This window comes from Crotalus tigris, unplaced genomic scaffold (assembly GCF_016545835.1).
Source record: "Crotalus tigris isolate CLP2741 ecotype Arizona unplaced genomic scaffold, ASM1654583v1 scf7180000020032.448945, whole genome shotgun sequence".
NCBI classification, from domain to species: domain Eukaryota; kingdom Metazoa; phylum Chordata; class Lepidosauria; order Squamata; family Viperidae; genus Crotalus; species Crotalus tigris.
The window spans coordinates 349199-374657 of record NW_024097827.1 but is presented as its reverse complement, the minus strand read 5'-3'; the positions used below and the strand labels follow the sequence as shown (position 1 = coordinate 374657).

The window sequence follows — 25459 nt, the reverse complement described above, 5'->3', positions numbered from 1 at the left end:
GCCTTGTCAATATCAATATAACTCAGTTAAAAGAAACAGGCAGCATTTCATTATTCTACCATTGAACACACACACAAGCACGCATAGACACAAACACATCACATACACATACCACAAGAAAGATCCAGGCATTCAGGATAGGCATTCCAGCCTGAAATGGCCACTGGAGGCAGGAAACAGTGACTATAGGGACTGCTCTCCAAAGCATATACCGACCATTTGAACTGAAACTACTGTGTAAAATACAATGAAGCACGGCAGGCAGAAAGGAGAAAACATTACTTTAATGAGGACAAAGAAATCACAGGTGGGGGTCACCTTCCCAACAGCCTAGGGCTGGTCTAAAGATGATGAAATTCACTCCTGCTCTTCCAAAATGGAAAATCCTCAGGCAAGGCAAGCAGGAAGTGCAAATCAATCCATGGTATCAAGCTGTAAACTTGCAATTTTACATGGAAATAAGCAGTGTGACTCTCTAATGTTGAACAAGAGCCTCAATCAGCCCAAGCCAGCATGAGTAATAGTTAAGGATTATTGGAACTGCAGTTGTCCATTCCTGCTGCACATATTTACCTAAATTGTAAATCCTTTTAATAAGACTCATTTTGGAGGAAACATGGGTATGTTTTAGCTGCACACCTACTTACAATGATAAGTAACTGAATTAATCACAGGGCACAGTCCTGTTTACAGACAGCATTTGATCAGATGTTTTGCTAAATAGGTAATAGTTTACATTTTAAAAAGAATACAAGGAGTAATAGTAACAATAACACTGCAGTACAATAGCTGGGGAATAAGATTCCTAATTAATTGCTGAAGCAACAAATATAAAATACCAGATTTCCAACTTCCAGCAGCTGTGAGATGCCTGGGGGAAAGTACAAAGGGTGTTAAAATGAATTTCTTTGCTTCTCACTGGGAAAAAAAATCCCAATCTGGCAGGGGTTATTCCAAATAAATGAACTTTTTATGAAAAAAAAAGAGTAAAAATAAGATCAAGCTCATAAAGTTACCAGTTAGCTGAATTGTTGTTTTGCAGGTATAGGAAGCAGCTCCTATTTGCACATATATAAAGAAATGAAAAAATAATAATTCAGGAAAGTAGAGCCAGAAACTATTCCATAATGATTTCTGGATGAAAAATTGTGGTTGCTGGATGGAAAAAAATAGTAGGTGCCTCAGCACAGGCTGGTGAATGGGACACACCCAAATAAACTTTTGCACTTAAAAAAGATAGTCATTTAAATTATAGTAATGTTCTCTATCTTTTATATATTGTATTGCAAAGCAATAGAATATGATAGTGATCAATAGTTAGCAAGTAGACAAGAACAAACAAAATATCAGGTTCCATTATTTCCTAAGTGGATGGATTGGGGAGAGGAACATGCATTGTATTGTAGCAGATATCACACTTTTCTGCAAAATTTTGCAAAGTTTCAACTGTATGACAACAAATAAAAGATAATTTGGCTCTTGAATGTGCTTGATGATTTCATCAAATCCTGTGGTCATCATACTTGCCAAAGAGCTAAAGATAAAGAGAAATACATAGAAGATTGTGGCAAGTAACCTGCCATGACTGAGGTGGTGTCTATTTGCCAGATGCGTGAAAAGTTAGAAAATTATTGACTTACTGTACTTAATTAGCACACTTGTGAGCAAGCACTTCTACATTCTAGTAGTTCAAGATTTATAACTACAGTAGAATATTTGTCAGCAAAGGAGTTTTCATAGTTTCATAGTTGCCTGTCTATATGGACGGGAAGTGCTGCACCTATAGTAAAGAGCAAGGAAACAAGCTACTGGAGGAGAACAAGCAATGCAGTTAGAGAGAGGATCTCCAAAGTATATAATGTAGAAAAAGTTAGGAGCATGAAAGTGCAAATAAATCCAAACTGTTTAGAAAAGAACTAGTGATGAAGTTTATCAATTGTGTGGATAGTGGATACAAGAGGGAGTTACTAAAAGAGTTAATAAACTGCAGGAAACTCTGTAAATTAATTGTGTAAGATTGTTAAGCTAAGACCACAATATACTGAAAAGAGAAGTACATATTCTTTTATTTGAACTGTAACAATAAAAGTTGCTCTCCTTGGCAGAAGAATACTGAATGTGTTTGGATTAGTTCTTGTTCCTTCCCTATGTGTTAATGGAGACACATTCTCTGTATCCTCTTCAAGCAACTGGATGAAGATGGGCTATGGTATGATGCAGCAAGGCTATCCTTATATTCATATCTTGGTAAAACATAGAAATTAAATATAATGAGCTAGTTTTTCAACACTGCCCTTGGATAGGAAAGTGTCCTGCAGTAGAGGGCGAAGAACATGTTTGCATTAGATATCTGCCCTGTTCCGTGCCATGTACTATTTTGCTGATTGTGTTATTTTTATTTGATATTTTAATCCTATTCTATAAGCTACTGATGAAAGTTAGCCCAGAGAAGAAATATTAAAAAGGGCAGAAAAATATATTTTTCCTCAAAAGGACTTTTTAAAACCAAACCTGGCCCTAAATCTATCTCTCTGCCCCAAGCAAGAGCTAGGCCCATACAAATGCAAATGTAAAACCATCAGAAAGTTGGAGTCAGAGCAATCAAGAAGACAAAAGAGAAGATCTGCATACCCCACCCAAACTCTAGGAATCAGCCCCATCACCTGGGAAGAAGGATATGATAATAGAATTAAACCACAGATATCAAGGCCTAGACAAACACTCAGAAACAGCCTCAAGGTTCATGCCACAAGAACAGGAAACTATTCCAAACAAAAGGCTAGGGGGGGGTATAAAACCTACTGCCCATGTGCTCAATCTCTCTCTTCTTCTCTCCCTCTCCTCCTTCTCTCCTCTGCACTTTCCTGAAGAACCATCTTTCTGCAATAAACTGTAACCTTCTTCCCAAAGCAGTCTCCATGTTTGCTTATTTATTCCCGGCTTGGATGAACCAGGATGAAGACTTTACTTCTAACACTACCTAGAGCTACTTTTTTTATTTATCAACAAAACAAGTTGATAAATAAATAAATCAACAAATAAGTCGACAAATGGTAATGCATAAGTTTGGTATACAGCCCAAAACATGATAAAAAAAATGATACTATAGAAAACAATTGGCAGGCACCCAATCAAACCATCAGATACTGATTGGTCAACATGAATTTCTGTCTTCAGAAGCTATTCCCATCTACTCTAATCTCCCTCCAAAATCCAATCTGGATCCAGTTGCTTTTCCTTTTACGCAAGTTGCAGAGTAAAGATTTATATCTAAGCTATGATAATCTCTGGGAATCTCCTTATATAGACATCCCCAATTTATTTTCTCTCTTAAGTCTTTATTTTATGAAAGCTAAGTTACAGCATGCAAAACAATTGCGTTAGCTCAATTCACCTTGAAATTAACAATATAAATTGTAGACCTTACCAATCCAGCCAACCATACTTTACTACTCACAATTAAACCATTTTGTTCTTTTCCAATTGAGTTAAGCACTGATAATTTATTACAGATTTTTTAAAAGAGAGAAAAGAGAACCTAGAATATCCAAGTGTCACATTGTTATTGCACACACAGAGAGATACACAAAGGCAAGCAGATGGTGGTATGCTAGGACTGTCATAAAAAGTGAACTATAATCTAATAAACATGTCTAGACATTTTGAAAGAAATCTGTTACAAAACTATTCATCCAAGTTCCCAACAGCATCACAAGGCTGTCTTCAGTTCTGCTTTGCATGACCTCATGGCAGCTATCAAAACTGTTACTTTAAATATATTGAAAGAAATATGTCCCTGACAACGCAGCAAGAGGGTAGAAGGTGGTATTAAAAGTTCTGCAACAAAAGCTCTTTAAAAAGAATAGAAGAAAAAAAGACTCATTAGATATTCAGGCAAGCTGAAAAGAAAAATGATTCTTTTCATATTCTAATTTCCCTCTGCTCATAGCTAATTGAGTAACCACTGAGAAAAAAGAATGCATTTAGCAATTCTGCAGGTGTTTTACCTCTCTCATTATCTCAAACACCAGTGCTAGGAGAAAAAAATGCACCAAATACATTTAAAACAGAAAACATTTCTTTTTACAAAGACCTAATCTTAACATTTATCAGGTTCTTTTTATCAGGTTCATTACAATGTCCATCCTCTAGATCAGAGGTCCCCAACCTTTTGGGCATCAGGGACCGGTTCCGTGTAGAGAGGTTTTTCTGTGGACTGGAGGGTGCATGGTTTTGTGCGCTGCCTGCATCTCGCGGATGGGGCTTTGCTTGTTTGTGCAGACCGGTTGCTGGCATGCCATGGCCTGGTACCAGTCCATGGACTGGGGTTTGGGGACCCCTCCTCTAGATCTTAGCCTACATATGGCATAGGTAATTTTAACTTTATGAGAAGTTTTCACGGTTCTGCCATGGCCATGTTTCTATTAGCACCCTAGATTTCTTTTATGAACTTGAGCTTTCATATTCTTTATTAAAGACAAAATGACAAAAAGTGGTAGGTAAAATACTAGTTTTATTTTTTTTTTCAATTACTTATTTATTTCCACTTGCATTTGCAGTAAAAGGGAAAAGTAGAAATCCCTGGTAAAAAGAAAAAGTCAAGTCTACCATTTCTCTGTTCCATCAGTGAACAGTTTTACCACATCCCAGTGGTGAACTTGTAAAAACAATTTCCACGTAGGACAAGGGCTGAAGAGGAGAAGGCACTGAAGGCAGAAAGCCTCTTTCTCCAATGGAATGAAGCACAAGACGTGAACTGGACAAGGCTGCTTATGATATACAAGTCAGAAAATGCTACTTTTGAAGCAGAGTGGAAAAAAACAGGTGGAAATTGCTTTTCTAGTGAACTGGAGTAGAAGACGACATTCCTAGTTTTAAGAAGTGGTTGGTGGCTCATACTCACATTAGGGCAAACTGGAATTCTCTTAATTTATTTTTAAGTTCATTTTAACTTTGTATAATAAAATCTAGTATTGCCTAAACCAGCGGTTCTCAACCTGTGGGTCGTGACCCCATTTGGGGTCAAACAACCATTTCACGGGGGTCGCCAAACAACACAGTCCACCATTTTTTCCCCCTTTTCCTTAGCTGTGCTACTCCCTTTTATTCTATTGGCTTTTGAAAGCCAATAGAATAGACTCTCTTGAATAGAGTCTAATTCTATTGGCTTTCAAAAGTCAATAGGAATTGTCCAGGCTATCTCTGCCCTGATGAGCCCGCCAAAAGCCCCAGTCTGCAAACGGTGCTGCAAGTTGTCTGCAGCGAAGGTGAGCTGTCTGGAAGCTTCCACCCCTCCCTGCTGAGCAACTACTAAAAATATAAGTAAAAGAGGGCCAGGGGTGGGAGGCCGGCGGGCTTAGGGAGGGTTGCTGGCGCGGGTGCCTTACCTCCCTTGGGCTGGGCCAGCTGGTGGCCCAGCCGGTGGTCTCCCTGCGCCGTAGCTGCCCCTTATCAGCTACGCCTCGGCTGGCGCAGGGGGCAGCACCACACATGTGCGGTGCTCCTGGGCAAGGAAAGTCCTCGACTTACGACTGGTTGGGTAGTCCTCAACGTACGACCGGTTGGGTAGTCCTTGACTTACGATCAGTTGGGTAGTCCTCGACTTACGACCGTTCGGGTCGCAGCATTAAAAAGGTTGAGAACCACTGGCCTAAACTGATTATGAAGGTGTGTGAACCTTATTGTTACCTGTTTAAATTTGTAATGTCTTTGATTTAGTTGTTCTTAGAATGTAATATCAATGTGAATTTCATCAAGATGACATCTCAGCTTCTGAAATTATTCTCAAAAGCAGAGTATGAAGTGGCTGATTAATTACAAGTTGTCATGCGCTTATAAAAAGAAGCATGAATGGTAATTTGAATATCAAAGTATGGTGGAATATCCAGAGAATTTTTAGAAGGAGGGTAAAATTTACTCCGCAACTATTTTTGTTAGGTATTGTTACAGATTGTGATACAAAGGAGGTTGTACTGATGTTAAATTTGATCACAGCCGCTAGGCTGTTAGTAGGACAATATTGGAAGAAGGAATCCTTGCCTACATTGCAGGAATGGTTTCTTAAAGTAGCTTATCTGGCGGAAATGGCAAAGATCTCGGCTTTCTTAAAGCAACAAACGCAAGAGAAGTTTTTTGCTGTTTGGGATAAATGGATAAAATTTATACAATTTAGATTGGGTATACAAAAATATTATATAGTTTTTTCATAAGTTTTATTTTTATATATATTATAGATAATCTTTTTATATATATAAATATAAAGTTTTTAATTTAATTTTTATTTTTATTTTTTTTTTTTACTTTTTAAGCCTATATTCTGCTCTGGGAAGCTCGGGGGGGGGGAAGGGAGGGGGGGGTTTGGGAGGGGTGGGGGGGTTTTTTTTTTATATATATATGTATTGTTTAGTTTTATTTTTTGTATATGTTGTCTCTTGTTTTGTATTCTTTTTTCTTTTTTGTAAAATTTATAAAACTTTTAATAAAAAAAAAATAAAAAGAAGCATGAATGGTAATTTGAATATTCCTTTGAACTGAAATATGTGTAAGTTTAGGATTTTAATATTCATTTTAGAGAACAGCATATGTTGATGTTATCAAGAGCTATGTGAGGAGAAATGTGCCTTGTAAAAACAACTGAAGTGACAAGTTCAGAACTGCAATATAAAGAAAACAGTATTATCTAAATTAGGCAGCAAGAGCATCGGATTTACCCCAATCCATGATCTTCTGTTGGACCCCTCTCAAATCTTCAGTGGTATGTTTTATAATAATTGTTACACATAAACATATATAATGCAGAATTACAAAGAAGACATGCAACTTAGAAAAAACTAGCAACCAGTTGGCATAAGCGAATTGGCCACGTAGACCACTGAATCTATGCATATGAGCCATAGTATGGTCACTGTAGAACCACACACATACATAATGCAGGAGAAAATTACTACTTTGGTACTTACAGTCATCAGATGGAAGGCAGAAGTTCAAAAGATCAGGAAAATTTGCTCCTCTTAATTCTTTGTCATTATCATATTCCTTTCCACAGTCACAGAATCCAAGAAAAGCAGTTTTTTGTAAATCTGCATTAATGCCATGCAAACAGATTTCTCTCAGGATATTTGTATATATGTATCCTACTTGCCAGTGCCAACATGACCTCTTTTTCTTGTTATTCTTTTCCTGTACAACAAAATCAAATAGGAACCAAAATGTGTAAAAAGACTACAATTCTAAAGTACATATTTAGAAACATTACAGAGCATTGGCTGCAGCAGAATCAGTGCAAATCTTGGAGGAACTCATCTGGGACACCACAATGATAAACACAAGTCCTTTCTACACCAAGATTAACTTGGCTCTTACCTGTTTTTGAAGAGGCACAGAGCTTGAAATAAAATATTTTACTAGGTCCATTAAAACTTTCAGACATGACATGTTTAATTTGGCACTTTCTCCCAGCACCATCAGGGCCAGTACTGATTCCAACCTAGATATTTCAAATAAATAAGGACAAATATCAGTCCACTTTTTCAAATGAAAAATACAACATTATTAAAAAATAATGCTAAATTCTTTTGGATTTAGTTGGTATCACATTCTCTTTACATGAAATTCAGTTGAATGCATGGAATATCCCATGTAAAGTATTTTCTTAAGTGTCAGCCATTTTGAGTAGCAGTTTTATTGATGCATGTTTATACATTATATACATCCATTCCTTGATGCATGCTTATACATTATTAATTCAGCAACAAAATATGTTAAGCCACCAACTACCAATATGCTAGCATAAAAGGCCTATGGTCAAGCACATAGCAAGCCCATTTGAAGAAGGGAAGCAGCTACACAAAATATCAAAGGATCACATGCTCAGGATCTAGCAGTGACAGGAAACACCATAGAGATTCCAGTTTTTTTTTATAGCACTTGGCAATAGGACTTATATACCACTTCACGGTGCTTTACAGCCTTCTCTAAGTGGTTTACAGAGTCAGCATACTGCCTCCAATAATCTGGATCCTCATTTTATAGACCTCAGAAAGATGGAAGACTGAATCAACCATGAGATGGTGAAACTCAAACTGCCAAACTGTTGGCAGTCGGCAGTCAGCAGAATTAGCCTGCAGTACTGCATTCTAACCACTGCACTACCACCACAGGGATAGATGGGGAACTCATCAAATTTGCAGACAACACTAAGCTGGCAGGAATAGCCAACACTCCAGAAGACAAGCTTAAGATACAGAAGGATCTGGACAGACTTGAACACTGGGCACTAACAAAATGAAATTCAATGGTGAAAAAAGCAAGGTTCTACATTTAGGCAAGAAAAACCAAATGCAAAAGTACAGCATAGGTGGCACCATGCTCAATAGTAGTAACTGTGAGAGGGACCTCGGAGTCCTAGTAGACAATCACCTAAATATGAGCCAGCAGTGTGCTGCAGCTGCCAAAAAGGCCAACACAGTGCTAGGCTGCATTAACAGAGGGATAGAATCAAGATCACGTGAAGTATTAATACCACTCTTCAATGCCTTGGTAAGGCCACACTTGGAATACTGCATCCAGTTTTGGTCACCACGATGTAAAAAAGATGTTGAGACTCTAGAAAGAGTACAGAGAAGAGCAACAAAGATGATTAGGGGACTGGAGGCTAAAACATATAAGGAACGGTTGCTAAAATTGGGTATGTCTAGTTTAACGAAGAGAAGGACAAGGGGGGACATGATAGCAGTATTCCAATATCTCAGGGGCTGCCATAAAGAAGAGGGAATCAAGCTATTTTCCAAAGCACCTGAAGGCAGGACAAGAAGCAACGGGTGGAAACTAATCAAGGAGAGAAGCAACCTAGAACTAAGGAGAAACTTCCTGACAGTGAGAACAATTAATCAGTGGAACAGCCTGCCTCCAGAAGCAGTAAATGCTCCAACACTGGAAGTTTTTAAGAAGAGACTGGACAGCCATTTGTCCGAAATGGTGTAGGGTTTCCTGCCTGAGCAGGGGGTTGGACTAGATGACCTCCAAGATCCCTTCCAACTTTACTACTATTATTATTACAGCTCATCATTAGAAATAAAGAAATAATCATTTTAATTATTAGTCAGTTTTTTTCACTTTTCAGTTGATCATTTCTACATTCTTTTATGAGTGAGTCTCTTGCTATGTTCTCTTGGCAAACATAGTTTACTTTATCGTACATTACACATTTTGCCATCTAGACTTGTGTGGTTCTCAAAAGAATTCTAGGTAAGAAAATTTTTACACAATATGATATCTTTCTAATATACAAATATCCCATCCAGGTGTCTAATTATTTTTATCACTCTAAGTTCAAAGAAAGAGCTTATAAACTTGGTTGGCATTTTACCCTCCAGTCTCAGGTTTAAAAAATGATAAATGTCTGTCTGATTATTCTCTAGCAAAGAAATAGTTTATCTGGTTTCACCTGTCTGTCTTTAATCCAGGCACTACAGTCATCTAGCCATGTTTCCTCATATATATATATATATATATATATATATATATATATATATATATATATATATATTTGTTTTCTGACGTTTTCGCGGGTGTTTGTATGTAGGTCTTTGGTTGTTTGGGTTTTCTCCCGCGTAAAATTGGAAGTGTCTTGGCGACGTTTCGACGAAGTCCCATTCGTCATCTTCAGGCTGGTGCTTTCAGCTTCATGCTGCTCGAAGCACGAAGCTGAAAACACCAGCCTGAAGATGACGAATGGGACTTCGTCGAAACATCGCCAAGACACTTCCAATTTTACGCGGGAGAAAACCCAAACAACCAAAGACCTACATATATATATATATATATATATATATATATATATATATATATTCAATAATGATGGTGAAAATGCGACTCCCGGGCATAATTATAAATAGAATGAATAAAGCGCGTTCACCAGGAGAGTTTAAAGTTAAAATACTTTAATTAAAGTATTTTACTATATTAAAAGGTTGCCAAGCTTTCGTTGGGAAAACTCCCCAACATCTTCAGGGCTGAGAGATCGTTTGGATTGGAGGGGTTTAAAGTGGTTAATGATGCAGCTGTGGTCTGGCTTCTGGTTTGTGGTCATGCTTCAACATCGGTGTGGCTTTGGGTTTGCTTTTTGCATGGATGTATGGTGGTGACATCCTGTTGGTTTTTGTGAGTGTGGGTCTGGTGTCATTTTTTGTGTTAGGGAGTCATTTGTCAATAAGGGCGGGTTTCCAAATGGCTGGTAGGCGGGAGGTATCATCTCGTTTGTTCATGCTGTGTGGGCCTTTTTCTATCTCGATGGCTTCTCTGATTATTCTGTTATTAAAATGTTCCGTTTTGGCGATAGTTCTGGTCTTTTTAAAGTCAATTTCATGTCCTGTGATTTTAAGGTGTTGGACCAGGGAAGAAGTTGGTTCCTCTTTTTTGATTGAGTTCTTATGTTCTTCAATGCGTGCACTTATTCTTCTGTTGGTTTGTCGATGTATGTGGTGGGACAAGTGGTGCATGGGATTTCGTATACTCCTTGATTTTCTAATTCAATTTTATCTTTGGGGTTTCTTAGGATGGTGGATATTTTTCTGTTTGGGCAGAATGCTGTCTTAATGTTGTGTTTGTGGAGGATCTTACTGATTCTGTCTGTGGTGCTTTTTATGTAAGGGAGGAGGGCTTTGCCATTTTCTTGTTCTCTGTCTTGGGTTTTAGTGCATCATTAACCACTTTAAACCCCTCCAATCCATACATGAAGCAAACTGACACCCACCATGAAGATGAGGCACGACCACGAACGTGAAGCCAAAAAATAGCAATGCAGCTCACCATTTTAAACCCCCCTGCAACTCAGACTAACCTGAGTACAACAAAGCCCCCACCGAAACAGAACACTCCCCCAGCCAATCAGAGCACAGCCAACCCCCCAGCCAATCAGGGCACAACCAACCCCCCAGCCAATCAGAGCACAGCCAAGCTCCTAACCAATCAGAACACACCTCCATCCAATTAGAACACAGCCAAGCTCTCATCCAATCAGTTCATACCCCCACTGGCAGTTAAAAGGAGGAAACAGTTACAATCACACATTGCTCCTAGAAGCACGAAGCCGAAAGCACCAGCCTGAAGATGACGAATGAGACTTCGTCGAAACGTCGCCAAGACACTTCCAATTTTACGTGGGAGAAAACCCGAATAACCAAAGACACACACACACACACACACACACACACACACACACACACACACACACACACACATATATATATATATATATATATATATATATATATATATATGATTGGAAATAAAAACAAAAACATGACTCTTGGGAATATTCATGTTAGTCAAATAGTAATGATCACCAAGAGAGTATCTATAAAAATAGAATTTTAATCCACCGAGCTTTCGTCAAACACAATTGACATCGTCAGGGATGGTGGTGGGGGGGAGGCTATGAGCAAGGAAGGCAAAAAGATCTGGACTCCCAACTCTGAAACAACTTATGATAGAATGCAGACTAGTAATGTGGGATGTAGGCTGGAGATCCAACCCGATCAGCTGGGGCCTATGACACGCTCCAGGAGCCGGAAGCAGACACTAAACAGCTGTATATAAGACTCTCCCCCGGCGCTTACCTTTTAACCCTGACGATGTCAATTGTGTTTGACGAAAGCTCGGTGGATTAAAATTCTATTTTTATAGATACTCTCTTGGTGATCATTACTATTTGACTAACATATATATATATATATGAAATATAAATATATTTCCACATACATACATACATACATAGATATATAGATATATAGTTATATAATATATATATTATAACAGAGGGAGAACTATTTGATGATTCATGGAAAGTCAGTTGGCAAAGGAAGAAAGCCAGAGTAAGGCTGAAGAAAACTAGGGTTTTGATTTATTAGAGGGGATTTCATATTAGAGGATTGAATATGGTGGAAAATAGATAATTTTTAGAAAATAAAGTAATATAATCGAATAGGTAAGATGTGTAATGACTAATAGACTTTTGGTTTAATATGGTGGAAAATAGATAACTTTTAGAAAACAATATAAGACTATGCAAATAGATAAGATGTGCATTTAGAATATTAGATTTTGTTATGAAAAAGGAAGAAATTGAGATAAGGGAAACTTTGGTTACCTAAAGCTTGGAAATTATAAATACCAAATGTTAATTTGAATATTGATGGGAAATTAAAGCTTGGGAAAAAAGTAATAACAGGACATTGATTGTATATAAGGATTGAATGCAAACACAATTAAGATATGTATAAGCTAAAAATTATTGATAAATGTAACAAAGATGGTTTTACTTAGTTGATAATTATAAGAACTATACTAGCCTAATATGAGACAGTAGATATTAAGGGAAAAAGAGAGGAAATATCTGATGTTGTAACCTGAGATTTGTACTAAAGATTTATGTATGTTATTGAATTATTGATTAACCCAGTCACCACATTGCTTTTTAAATGTTTAATTGTAAAATTAGAATAATAAAATATTATTTAAAAAATATTTAAATGTTCATTGTAAACAGATGGGAAATAGATGGGTAGTCACCTACAAATCTTCATTACATCAAACAGGAAGATAGTTTTACAGTATAATCTCCCCCACTCATCATTACTGAAACTTTTAACTAGCTTCAATAAATCTGCAAGAATGAGAATACAAACCTTAGCCTAGGGTGATCCTGCTAGTATGCTAGATCAAATGCATGCTTAATCAGTCAGTAATAAGAATAACCCAATATACTATATTTGTTTTGCTAACATACAAACCCATTTTTATTAACACAGTTTTGTGCGGTGGTGTCTTTGGAATGTTTAAGAGATAATATGACAAATGGGAGTGCTTAGGGTTTCTGACAATATTGGAGACATGGAACCACTTCCACTGCATACTCCTATAATAATTTAGGAGTAGATATTTTTGGTGGATGCAATGGTATATGAGAATGACCTTAGGAGAAAAGAGGGAGAGCAGCAAACTGGACAACTGGTGCATTAAAAGATCCCTCAGGCCACAGCAGGTGAAAAGCATGGGAAGCATTTCAGAAGGGACCTGCCCTAACTTTCAGCAGAACAAAAGGAAAGAAAGAAATACGTACTTCTGGTCTTGCAAGATTCTGCTAATGTAACCTTACAATAAAGTTAGTACTCACTACCTTGAAGGACTAACATGGTGGATTACTCATAAATTACAGTAGAATCTGCAATTATATCACTCACTTCTTGCTATACATGTCTAGTTTTCAGCTGGTCAATATATTGTGCTCCAGCATCCAAACATTTCTGTTTCTTTCAAGTTAACTGCTCTCACCATTTTTTCTCACATTAAGTTTGAGAAACCTCAAATGTAAAGTATCAGCTGAGAACACCACCAACATTTGATTTGGAGATTCTATTGGGTTTCTCTTAGTTTCTCTGCAAATTATCTCAGTCATGAATCACATTATATGAGTATACCTTTAATTTCTACCAGAAAAAGCATATCAAAGGAATACTCACATAATGTATATTCTATAGATTGTTCATTTGCCTCTACAACATAAATTATCTATTTCATTTGCATGATTATATATATTTTGCATTTGTTTCCACCATAGAACAAACTCCAATGTTTCATTTGAGCAACAGCTGTAAACAAAAGTCTTAAGGACTGGAGATTAATAGTTGTGGCTGTTGATGAATGATGAAGCATAAATTCCCTTCCATTCAAGCACTGGTTGTAATGCTTATCATCCAAACCAAGTTCAAAGCTTTTTTTTCCTATATCATGATGCAAAAACAATAGGACATTCACTGTCATTTTTCACAGCATATGATGTAACCACATTGGTGCCATATTGTGAGGCATCACAAACTTACAAAGGATATCTGTACTATGTCTCATGGCTTTGGAGCATTTATGATTGCTTGAATAATCTATGTTGAATATTATCTATATACTTCTATATGCTTTGTGCATCAGAGATGTAACCACAATAAATAATACTAGGAGCAAAGAATTCATATCTGTTATGTTATGCTTGAAAGCCATCAATTGCCAACCTTTGCAGCACTGTCTTGCAGATGAACCACATCATTTTTTCCAGTGGCAATTATGTCATCTAAATAACACTAGGTGCCTAGACAATCTTGTAATACTTAGTTCATGGCTTTCTGTCAAAGTGCTGGTGCAAATACTGCTCTAAAAATAAGTCTGTTATAATGGATAAGATTATGATGAGAAAATAGTTCAGGATCTTTCTCCTTTTCCATTTGTAAATATTCTGCTAGTTCTAGTTTGTTAAAACAAGTGAGGTTAGCAAAACTGTCCTCATTTCTAACCAAGTGGTATTGAATTAATGGTTCTCTGCATTATACCACATACGGTACTGTATTTTGCTATAAAGGCAGTTTTTGGCTTTAGGTCTTCATTGAACTAATATTTCTGCATAAAATACTTTATCATCTATAATGATAGATGATATATTAGTTTGTTTTGATCTGTTGGTATGCTGTTGTAAGCTTATTTATATTTGCCTTTACTCCTAATTTCAGCTTTATAGTATTTCAGTAGACATTTCCACACAGAGATGGCATTTAATGTCTTTTTGTAAATGTTAACTCTGTCCCACTATGAATCATTTTTTATCTTTTCTTTTAAAATTTCACTATTCTATTTAACTAAGCTACAATTAAGCCCAATTTTTTAATGTTTAGAAAGCTGTTTAAGTTCAGGTAGATGTTTGGTTTGTGCTTATAAAGTGCTTTATAGTAATAGTGCCTTTGACACTAAACATTCTTGCCTTATTTCTGCGGTTCTACAAAGCTATTGCAAGAGTTTTTATGGAGCAATTAAGCTTTTTCAATAAGCTCTATGCTTTGTTTCCCATAACACTCAGTGAAAAGCCATATTTTATTCAGCAATGATCTCATTTGTTCAAGTCTCTGTATATATAAGTGTCAAATCATTTGTGATACTCTGGAGCACATTAGTTTCCCCAATAAAGCTACTCATCTTGCTAAATTCATTGTCCTTTTGTCTTTATTCTCTGACTGTTTCAGCATTATTCTTGTTATTCTTTTATTTATTTTTATTGCCCTTTCTTCCTCCTCCCCCACTCCCCTTCAAATAAGGCAAGATTTAAAAAGGGGGTTGGACTTTTTTGTTTGTTTGTTTACAATCTCACCCATCATGTTGTGCTTTTTCTACTATCAATAAAAAGACCCTTGAGTCTAAAGTGTTTTTTTCTGCTGTTTTTTTTTACTGAAATTCTTTAATAAGCTCCAGCAACTCTGCAAGTTTTATAATATATACAGGTGACCCAAGGGAATCAAGCAATAATAATAGGCCAGAAGTATGTATAATTAATCAATACTAACAACCAAATACACTACACTTTAAAAAACAGTAAAGAAACACCTGAAATAATTGCAATTCAGTATTGTTTATAGGGTCTTTTTAGCATTTCCTCTTATATAATAAACATTCTCTGAAAGATGTATTAATCTTGGCATAATATATGAATATAATTATTTCCTCTAACTATATCCTATTTAAAAAGCTAACTGCAATATTCAGCCAATTAGCTAGCCAGCCAAATCAATTTTTATTTTCCTTAAGATGCTTTTCACAAGTTTATGCTATATTACTGTAATAATTTTTAATTTACATGTTTAAATGATGCAGAATTTTAAAAATTATAGATACTTCATGTTCTAAAGTGATCTTTATACAAATTTAGCATGCTTTATCTTCATAAATTTAATAAAGTGATTGCCTCAGACTTAAATAATAACTTCAGATTTCTTTAATTGGGGAGGCTATTAAATATTTTTACAAGTGATTATAGAAGGGAATTGTTCTCCTAACTTAGCAGACAGAAGTAGATCTATCAGCACAGGACTTCAACTAACATCTTAGTAATATTATAGATCATTCAGTGGAGTCAGGTCTTAAGCTGTAGGCCCTATGGGTTATACAGGGTCATAGTACTTCACAGCAAATACTGTTTGAAAAGAGAATTAACTATGGAAGAATACACTACATTTAGTTCATTTCAACACCTTATATAACAGGTTACAAAATAGGAACATCTAGAAAGAACAAGAAATTATTTTGCAAATATACAAATGCGAACTACAGGTAGTCTTCAGTTAACTAGGGCAATTGTAACTAGAATTGCTGTTGCTAAGCAACATAGTCATAAAGTGCTCCATCATATCACAACACCACAGTGAAGGCAATTTTGGCACTCCCAGTTGTTGTCATTAAGTGAATCACTATCAGTGGTTAAGGAGGGACCTCGTGTGGTCTCTATTTACAACCTACTACCAGCTTCCCATCGACTTTGTCAGAAGCCAACAAAGAAGGTCACAAACAATGACTGCAGGATATTGCAACAGTTAGAACTCTGAGGACTGGGTGTAGCTTGTTCTTGATTTTCAAACACACACATCCAATTCCCAAAATAATTCTTTATGGAATTTTTACCTCAACCCTTTTAGTATCTCCAACTATTTTGAAGATTCTTTCCTACTCACATGGAGAAGCAATTACATTAGTGAAATGTAATGCCCCTATTGTTTAACCATACAAATAACAATATCTTCTATTTACATCATTCTTGTTGAATTTTAAACTATTTTATCTGTTACTTCCTTTGAATCATTCTTCCTCTTAATTCATTTTATTATTATCACTATGTTTTCTTCTGCTTTTTCTTTGACTCTAAATTTACAAGTTTAAAAATGATTCAAATTTTTCTGCTTATATAAATAATGTGTACTTTCTCCAGGTAGGATTCTGTCAGTACTGAAACTCAAGATACTTGCTAGCTATAACTGAGCCAAAGAATTGTAATAAAAGCAGTAAGGGAAAATGCAGATTTGTAAGGGGAAATAACATCAGAAGAGTATGTTAAAAATGTCCATTCTAAGTGTAAAGTAACTGATATATAATAACAGTATATTATACTGGTATAAATAAATCTAGCCTATGAATCTGATGAATTTGGTGAAAGAAATGGAAATTTCATGTTTCTTTCTGTTACGTCTTACACCACAGAGATCCATCAGTTTGAAACTGTGGAAATCAAATTGATTGCATCATCTAACTGACCAGAGGAGAAAGGGAAGAAAGAAATGTTGTATGGTTAAAACCTCTGCCCATTACACCTTGTTTTGTTCCAAATGAAAACACAAATCTTGTCCCAAAGCCTTCAATTCATGAGTTACTACTTTCTCTGTCTCTGTTACATGCCAGTTTTTCATCTTCTATGGGAATAGAGAGAATGGAGCAGCATTATTTCAGAAGTGATACTTGGAGCAAGCATTGGAAGTTATCCACTCTGTTACAATGCCCACACCTTCTCTCAACTGTTTCTTGCTTCCCCACTCTCTTGAAATTGATGACCACCTGCCCAATGTCTAGATGTTATTGTGTCGAAAGAGTAGACCATTCATACAACATGGCTCATTCATGTCAACATCTCACAAAAACTATTGCCTCTAGGAAGAGCAAAATGACTTACCTCATGCTTATTAGTTTTAGGATATATGACAATGCTACTTTGGTCAGCATATATTTATAAAGACACCTAATGCATACCTGGTACTACAATCTATTCTGCCAGAGACAAGATATCCAACCTTTTTAAAGTGAATATACAGTATTTGGACAACTTTCTGAAAATGATGTCTTTTCCACTCCTTTCCTCAGTTAATGATAAGTTGCAAAGTGCACTCTATCCTCTCTGAATCTGAAATACTTTTTTCATATAAATAAATGGAACTCCTTGCAGATTTCAAAACCCTGTAATCTTTTGAAATATTTTTGTTGTTTAGATAAAATTGTTTTGGCTATTGCATTACACCATAAAACTAAGGGATCCGTGTTCTTATATGACTGATATTATAAATCACACATTGTGGAAAAAGATATTGATAGATAAGTTAAACTGTGTCTCCAAATTGATTTCTAAATAAAAAGCAACTGGATGATTATCTACCATTGCCGAATTCCCACCAAGTGTAAGTTTGTGTCTATTTCTGCAGCAAAAAAAGATAAGAGTACACTGGAGTACATGTTGTTGTTTTAATTGGATAAAATCATTCTTTCACATCTTCCTACCTTTCCTAACCAAGGTAGTAGATGAGTGTTTGGGCTGACTTCATGGTGGAAATCACAGTTCATATCATTGTTCTGTCTCATCCATTGGGATTACAGTTACATACTCTTTGACATGACCAAACTTGTTCTTCCTCTTTGTGTATATAGCTTACAGTTATCACAGCACTCGAATTGTCATTTCTTTGTTTTGTTTCTGCATTCAGATTTCCTAGTTAAAGATTTCATGAAGAATGCTTCAGTTATATCCATCTTTATATTGACTTGGAGCTTATCTAGGACAATGTTGAAACCATCTGAACTCTTGGTCATATAGTTTATTCCTTTTAAATAATATAATATTTCTTTTTATTGTTTTAGAAGATTATATTTCTCATTTCTGTGATATTTGCCAGGCATGTTAATGAACTGTGCATTTCCCAATCAACGTTCATACCTTGCTATGAATAAAGATTAAAGTTAATTCTACACCTTGTCATCTCTTTTCTGCCAAAAAGCAAATCTGCCTTCCATTCAGTCAGGGATATAATTCTACACACATTATTACAAACCTTAGAATGCTGTCTGAAAGACCCTTGATCTCCTTAAAAATAATTGGTAGAATTCTGAGGAGTAGCTCCCATTTATGTGCTTCCCAGGATCAGGCAAGAGTCTGGGACTACCTCTTCAAAGATTTTTTAAATGGACTGAACTATCATAAGACTGCTAGGATCTGACAGGGCAGTCCCTGCTGTTTCTATAGGGCTACTCTGTGAAAATGATGGGAAATTATGTACACTATCTTTTTCTCCAAATCCCTTCACAAGGCTATATTGAGTGGCCATTCAAATTTTATCTAACATAGATAAGGGCTTTAGTTGCAGGCCCAGAGGGACCTCGTCTTTCATTTTATGAGCATCTATCCTTTTCTAAATAATAAACCATTTGCCTACTTATCTTTAATTAGAGTTCTTTCGATAATCATTTTTAATTCGCACACATTTTCCATCCATAGCTATTTGGATATATTAACAAATGCAAATATTTTATATGGTTTTCATTGAAAAAGACATTTGATTACCTCTTTGGAAGAATGGCTAACTAAACTGTGGGAGTACACTCAATGTCCACAATAAAATTTTGTATTTAGAAAATAAACCCAACAGGGCACAGGCCCTAAGCTGCCACATCTATATATTCTTGTGCCCATCTTTCAATAAATATTTCTGTATAGCATTTGCAAACTGGAATTAACTATAACTTATGTTGTTCACATTCCACTTTGAATAAGTTCAATTTGCTCAAATCTTTCTGAGAAGAAAAAAAGATTCAACAATTTGTTCCATTCAATTACTCTCCAAAGGCAATCATCAAGTCAACCTATGAATACTGGAAGCAGTACTAAGTCTTTATTGATTTTATTTTGCAAGTGATTTACTGTAGAGACATGATTATAATTAGATGTGCATGAACTAAAGAGGACATGTAAGCAATGAAAACCCTCATTAAGGACTTCTACAATTGCAATTTGACTTCTGCAATTCTGCAAAAGTCAAATTCCCCCCAGGTGATCAAAAGCCAAACTTGATATATGTCACCAGCAAAAATAGAAATATTAAGATTGAGCAGCAGAACACCAAAAAAAGAAAACACTACTAAACTGTGCAATGGGTAAGTAAATAATAATTAAAGGATGCACCAGTACAACTCTGTAGGTAATATATCTTAAAGCAATATAATATTTCCTTGTGCATTAAGTGTATGCAAACTCATGAAATTATTATTTCATGAATGCATTTGGGTCAATATAAAAGGGGGGGAATGACATTGCCATAGGTGTATACTATAGGCAACCCAACCAAACAGAGGAAATAGATGAATGTTTTGCTAGTCAGCTAACTAAGATATGTAGGGAGCACATCACAATAGTAATGGGGGACTTTAACTACCCTGACATCAACTAGGAGACAAACTCTGCACCAAGTGGAAGATCAAACAGATTCTTGACAAACCTAGCAGACACCTTTGTTTACCAAAAAGTAGAGAAGGGAACTAGGGGATCAGCCATATTGGTCCTAATTCTCACTAACACAGATGAAATGATAGATGCTGTTGAAGCCACAGGAACATTGGGGGGGGAGTGATCACGCAATATTGGAGTTCAACATTATGCAAGCATAAGCAATAGAACACAGTCAAACTAGAGTCTTGGACTTTAAGAGAGCTAATTTCAATAAACTTAGAGAGAGATTAGGAAGGATTCCATGGATGAGAATCCTCAAGGGGAAAACAACTCAAGAAGCTTGGGAAATTTTGAAAAGTGAACTTATAAAAGCCCAATCTAGCACAATATCAACGAAGAAAAAAAAATAATAGCTCTCAAAAGAAACCAGCATGGCTGCATAAAGAACTCTCTGATAAATTGAAAGACAGAAAGGACAAGTATAAAAAGTGGAAAGAGGGGTACATAATTAAGGCAGAATATCAGCAAATAGCCTGAGCCTGCAAAGAGGAAAACTAAGGCTCAAAATGAACTAAGGCTTGCGACAAAAGTCAAAAATAATCAAAAAAAAGCTTCTTTCAACATGTGAAAAAACAACAAAAAGGTTAAGGAAATGATTGGTCCAATAGTGGGAAAAAGTGAAGAAGGTGACAAGCAACAGGGAGAAAGCAGAACTATTCAACTCGTTTTTGCATCCGTCTTTACACAAAGAGAAAAAACAGTCCAACCTATAAAAAACAGTACCGTAAAAAACAGATTAGAAAAACAAATTAAGATAGGCAAGAAAATGGTAAGTGAGTACCTGTCCACCCTAGATGAGTTCAAATCACCAGGACCAGATGGATTACACCCCAAGGTTCTGAAGGAATTGGCAGATGTGATCTCAGAACCACTAAACTATATCTTTCAAAAATCCTGGAGCACTGGGAAACTACCAGAAGACTGATGTAGTTCCCATCTTCAAAAAAGGGAAAAAATAGATCCAGAAAATTGCAGACCTATCAGCCTGACCTCAATACCTGGGAAGATTCTGGAAAAGATAATCAAGCAATGAATCAGCAAACACCTAGAGGCAAACAAAGTCATTACCAAAAGCCAACATGGGTTTGTCAAAAACAGATCATGCCAGACAAATATTATTGCATTATTTTCCAGGTGACAAAATTAGTGGACCAGAAGAATGCTGTGGATAAAATTTACTTGGACTTCAGTAAGGCATTTGATAAAGTAGACTACAACCTACTACTTGATAAGATAGAAAAATATGGGTTAGACAGCATCACCACCAGATGAATTTGTAGCTGGCTGACTGGCCCTACTCAGCATGTGGTCCTCAATGGAACTACATCTACATGGAGGGAAATGTGTAGTGGGGTGCCCCAGGGCTCTGTTCTGAGTCCAGTACTCTTCAACATCTTCCTCAATTATTTGGATGAGGGGCTAGATGGGGAACTCATCAAATTTGCAGATGACACTAAGCTGGCAGGAATAGCCAACACTCCAGAAGATAGGCTTAAGATACAGAAGGTCTTGACAGACTTGAACATTGGGGGCTATCTAACAAAATGAAATTTAATTGTGAAAAAAGTAAGGTTTTACATTTAGGCAAGAAAAACCAAATGTACAGGTACAGTATAGGTGGTACCTTGCTCAATAGTAGTAACTGTGAGAGGGATCCCAGAGTCCTAGTGGACAATCATTTAAATATGAGCCAGCAGTGTGCTGCAGCTGCCAAAAAAGCCAACAAAGTACTAGGCTGCATTAACAGAGGGATAGAATCAAGATCATGTGAAGTGTTAATACACTTTACAATGTCTTGGTAAGGCCACGCTTGGAATACTGCATCCAGTTTTGGTCACCACAATGTAAAAAAAGATGATGAGACTCTAGAAAGAGTATACAAAAGAGCAACAAAGATGACTAGGGGACTGGAGGCTAAAACATATAAAGAACGGTTGCTGGAATTGAATATGTCTAGTTTAATGAAGATAAGGACGAGGGGGGACATGATAGCAGTGTTCTAATATCTCAGGGGTTGCCACAAAGAAACTATTCTCCAAAGCACCTGAAGGCAGGACAGGAAGCAATGGATGGAAACTAACCAAAGAGAGAAGCAACCTAGAACTAGGGAGAAATTTCCTGATAGTTAGAACAATTAATCAATGGAACAACCTGCCTCCAGAAGTTGTGAATGCTCCAGCAATGGAAGTTTTTAAGAAGAGACTGGACAACCATTTGTCTGACATATTATAGGGTTTCCTGTCTGAGCAGGGGGTTGGACTAGAAGACCTCCAATGTCCCTTCCAACTCTGTTGTTGTTGTTGTTAGGAATGAGAGCTCCATGCCAATTACCAAGCTAGTATTTGGGGAAGGAAATATTTCACAAATTGGTTGTTGTTAAGAATTAACTCAAACTGTTCATATTGAAAAAGAAATACATCAAGCAAACCCACCATTAGGTCTATATAACAAGATTTTTATTTTCCACAGGTATTCACTCTAATTTTTAAGTAGCAAAGGCTACTATTTTTTAAAGTTTAAATTAAAACCAACACTGAGGCTTAACTTAGTGTATTTCATATTAAAACAAGTTAGCGTCCGGGGGGGGGGGGTTAGCTGAGAAGCAAAGTTAAGAAATAACCAAAAAAAGGTCACTACTCAAGTTTATCCCTAAAGACTTGGTATAGGATAGGATAGGATAGGATAGGAAAGGAAAGGAAAGGAAAGGAAAGGAAAGGAAAGGAAAGGAAAGGAAAGGAAAGGAAAGGAAAGGAAAGGAAAGGAAAGATTACATTTTTTAAGCATTCCATTGTATGCACTTATGAAGAAAGTAGCATGTCCTGTTGCATCCTATAATTCACTATCTCAGATAAAAAGATATCTATGGATAATATTTCTCAGCATGGCATTTACGTGAAAACATGCAATTGTGGATAAATTTCTTATCTCTAATGAACCATTGAATCATTAGCACTTTAAGGTTCATTAAAAAAACTGCATATTTCACAGAATATGGAGCTTTTATTCTTTTCATTTGCTTATCAATATTAAGCCAATAAGTTAGAAATAATTATAGATTCTCACTGTTATAGTGATAACAAGTATAATAGTCTTCCAAATTATCATAATACTTCTATTTGGTCTTATAAAAAGATCGATCAGTTTAATGTATATAGAAATATCATTCTATTATTATGCATACTACTTTTCAGAGGAAAAAGGCAAAAATAAACAAGTATTTTTATGTGTATCCTAGAATTTATGAAGATTTGCTTACACAGAACAGTAGAAATAATCCATCATCTTGAATTTGTTTCACTAAGTTATGTTGATGTTGTGACTCCTTAGATATTACCATTATAAATACTGTCACAGCTATTAGCCTGTAGGCAACATATGGTCTAGCAGGCAATTAAGCAGAGATGAGTATTCCTTACATGAACAAGTCATTCAATAAAGAGCCAGACTAGAATCAGCAAAGTATCTCTTGATGCTTGGGCAAATAGTTAGGGTACTGCCTTCCAGTGCTCAGTGAGATTAGTCTAGTAGGGTGATGGCGAACCTTTTAGAGACCAAGTGCCCCAAAACCACCACCACCACCCGTCGCTGCTCCGTCGTGCCCGCTGGACCACCCACCACTTCCATGGCCTGCCACAGATCACCCAGGCAGCCCAGCAATACTATGGTGGCCATGCCCTCCACCCGTACCCTGCAGCATTATCTGCACACGATGGGGTGCAAGGGCAGAGTCTTTCCCTCACTGCCCGATTACCATGTCCTTGGCTGCGCAGCATTTCATGGGCCAGGCCCAGGGGCGACTGTCTCCGGAGGGCTGCTGGTGAGGAGGGGGCCGTGGGAGGAGGCAGGGCTGGGATGACGGTGCATGTGCCCACAGAGAGGGCTCCGAGTGCCTCCTCTGGCACACATGCCATAGGTTCACCACCACTGGTCTAGTAACTCCTCTGTCAAGTATTTACACTGTGATATGCCTCCTCATTTTTGTCTAGCGCCTCCAGATCCTCAACACTATGAAGAATCCACATTAGAGATGTGCAGATTTCAAGCGATGCTTTGCCTGGTTATAGGATTAAGCTAAGCAAAACAGTGTAACCTCCTCCTTGCATTGCACTGCTGTCTGACACCTAAAATATCTGTAATTGCAGCTTGAATCATGCCAGATTTTTTTCATGCTTCCCTCCTCCATTCAGTGGAAATAAAACTCATGGCTCTACATAAAATTAAAGTTACCATGGAAGTTATTTTTAAATGGAAGCCATGCGCATCCAATTGACATTCAGCTGAAACATAACCTGAATTGGCATCCCTCCATATTGTTAAACATAGGAAATACAAAATTATTCCTCAAAAATCATTGCTTTTACTCCAATATGCCAACTCCTAAACCCACCAAAAAGATCTCAGACCAAGATCACAGAAAAGGGATATAATTAGCTTTTCTGTAAATCCATATAATTTTGTATATCTGAAAAATTTCTTCTTAACAAAATAGTTTAAGCATAAGGCAAAGTTCCAATGAGTGCAGTTTGCAATTATAACTTGTTGAGGCTTCAATTAACAGAAGCAATCAAAATACAGTTCCAGCATAAAATTAATTGTAAGCATGCAAAATTAGTTTTATTACACTTTGCGTAAAGAGCACCCAAAAATGAAGGCAAGTATCGGTCCCAGAAGAAGGATTGGCACATTGCACTGCAGCTGTTTAGCTATGTGACTGATACTGTGCTTTGAAATCATGAAATGAAGTTGCTATCAATAACAGACATAATTTAATAAAAGCAGACTGATAAAATGTCCTAGTCAAAAAGATAGAAACAATTTCTAGATAAAATGAAGCAATACAAAGTACATAAATTGCTTCTCTTTCTGGCACAAAAATTGTAAATCTTTTTGATAAGCAACTTTAGAGTGATTAACATTTAGGCATAAAGGTTATTTAATATTTCAGCACAAAAGTAGTTTCCATCAAGGGTATATCAAGTTATAAGATTGTCCTTACCAGTTTTTTTGATGAAGCTGTTCCTTATAGAATAGGACATGCATGAGGACTGCATCTATTTCAGAGCTGCTGTTATGTACACAAACCCAAACAAGAAGGCTGTGCCAAAGAAATTGCTTAATTCTGAATTGCTTTTGTTTGGAATTTAACTCGGTTGCTGAGCTGGCATTCGTGGATGTCTACCAAAAAAAACCAAAAAGTTAAATCCATTAATAAAACATTGCAAATAAAAAATTAATTGGCAACTCTCCTCACAGATTTGCATCTCTTTTTAACTAAAATTTTATTTTAATAGTATTATATTCTCATGCTGAATTCCTCTAATTTCATTTGTG

General features: G+C 36.4%; 1 protein-coding gene across 4 annotated transcripts in view; it reads right to left on the bottom strand.

Annotated features, from left to right (window-relative positions):
* The window catches only part of TMEM232 (transmembrane protein 232), a 114221-nt gene that overhangs the window by 57983 nt on the left and 30779 nt on the right, over window positions 1–25459 (bottom strand). For all 4 annotated transcript variants that reach the window (XR_005559400.1, XM_039365309.1, XM_039365310.1 and 1 more), the window contains 3 exons: window positions 25125–25303; window positions 7363–7486; window positions 6960–7179 (listed from right to left, as the gene is read on the bottom strand). Coding sequence is in view for 3 of the 4 variants with exons in the window: in XM_039365309.1 (XP_039221243.1) it covers window positions 6960–7179; window positions 7363–7486; window positions 25125–25303 (523 nt within the window). In the remaining variant the exon portion in view is untranslated. The remainder of the gene's footprint in view (window positions 1–6959; window positions 7180–7362; window positions 7487–25124; window positions 25304–25459) is intronic.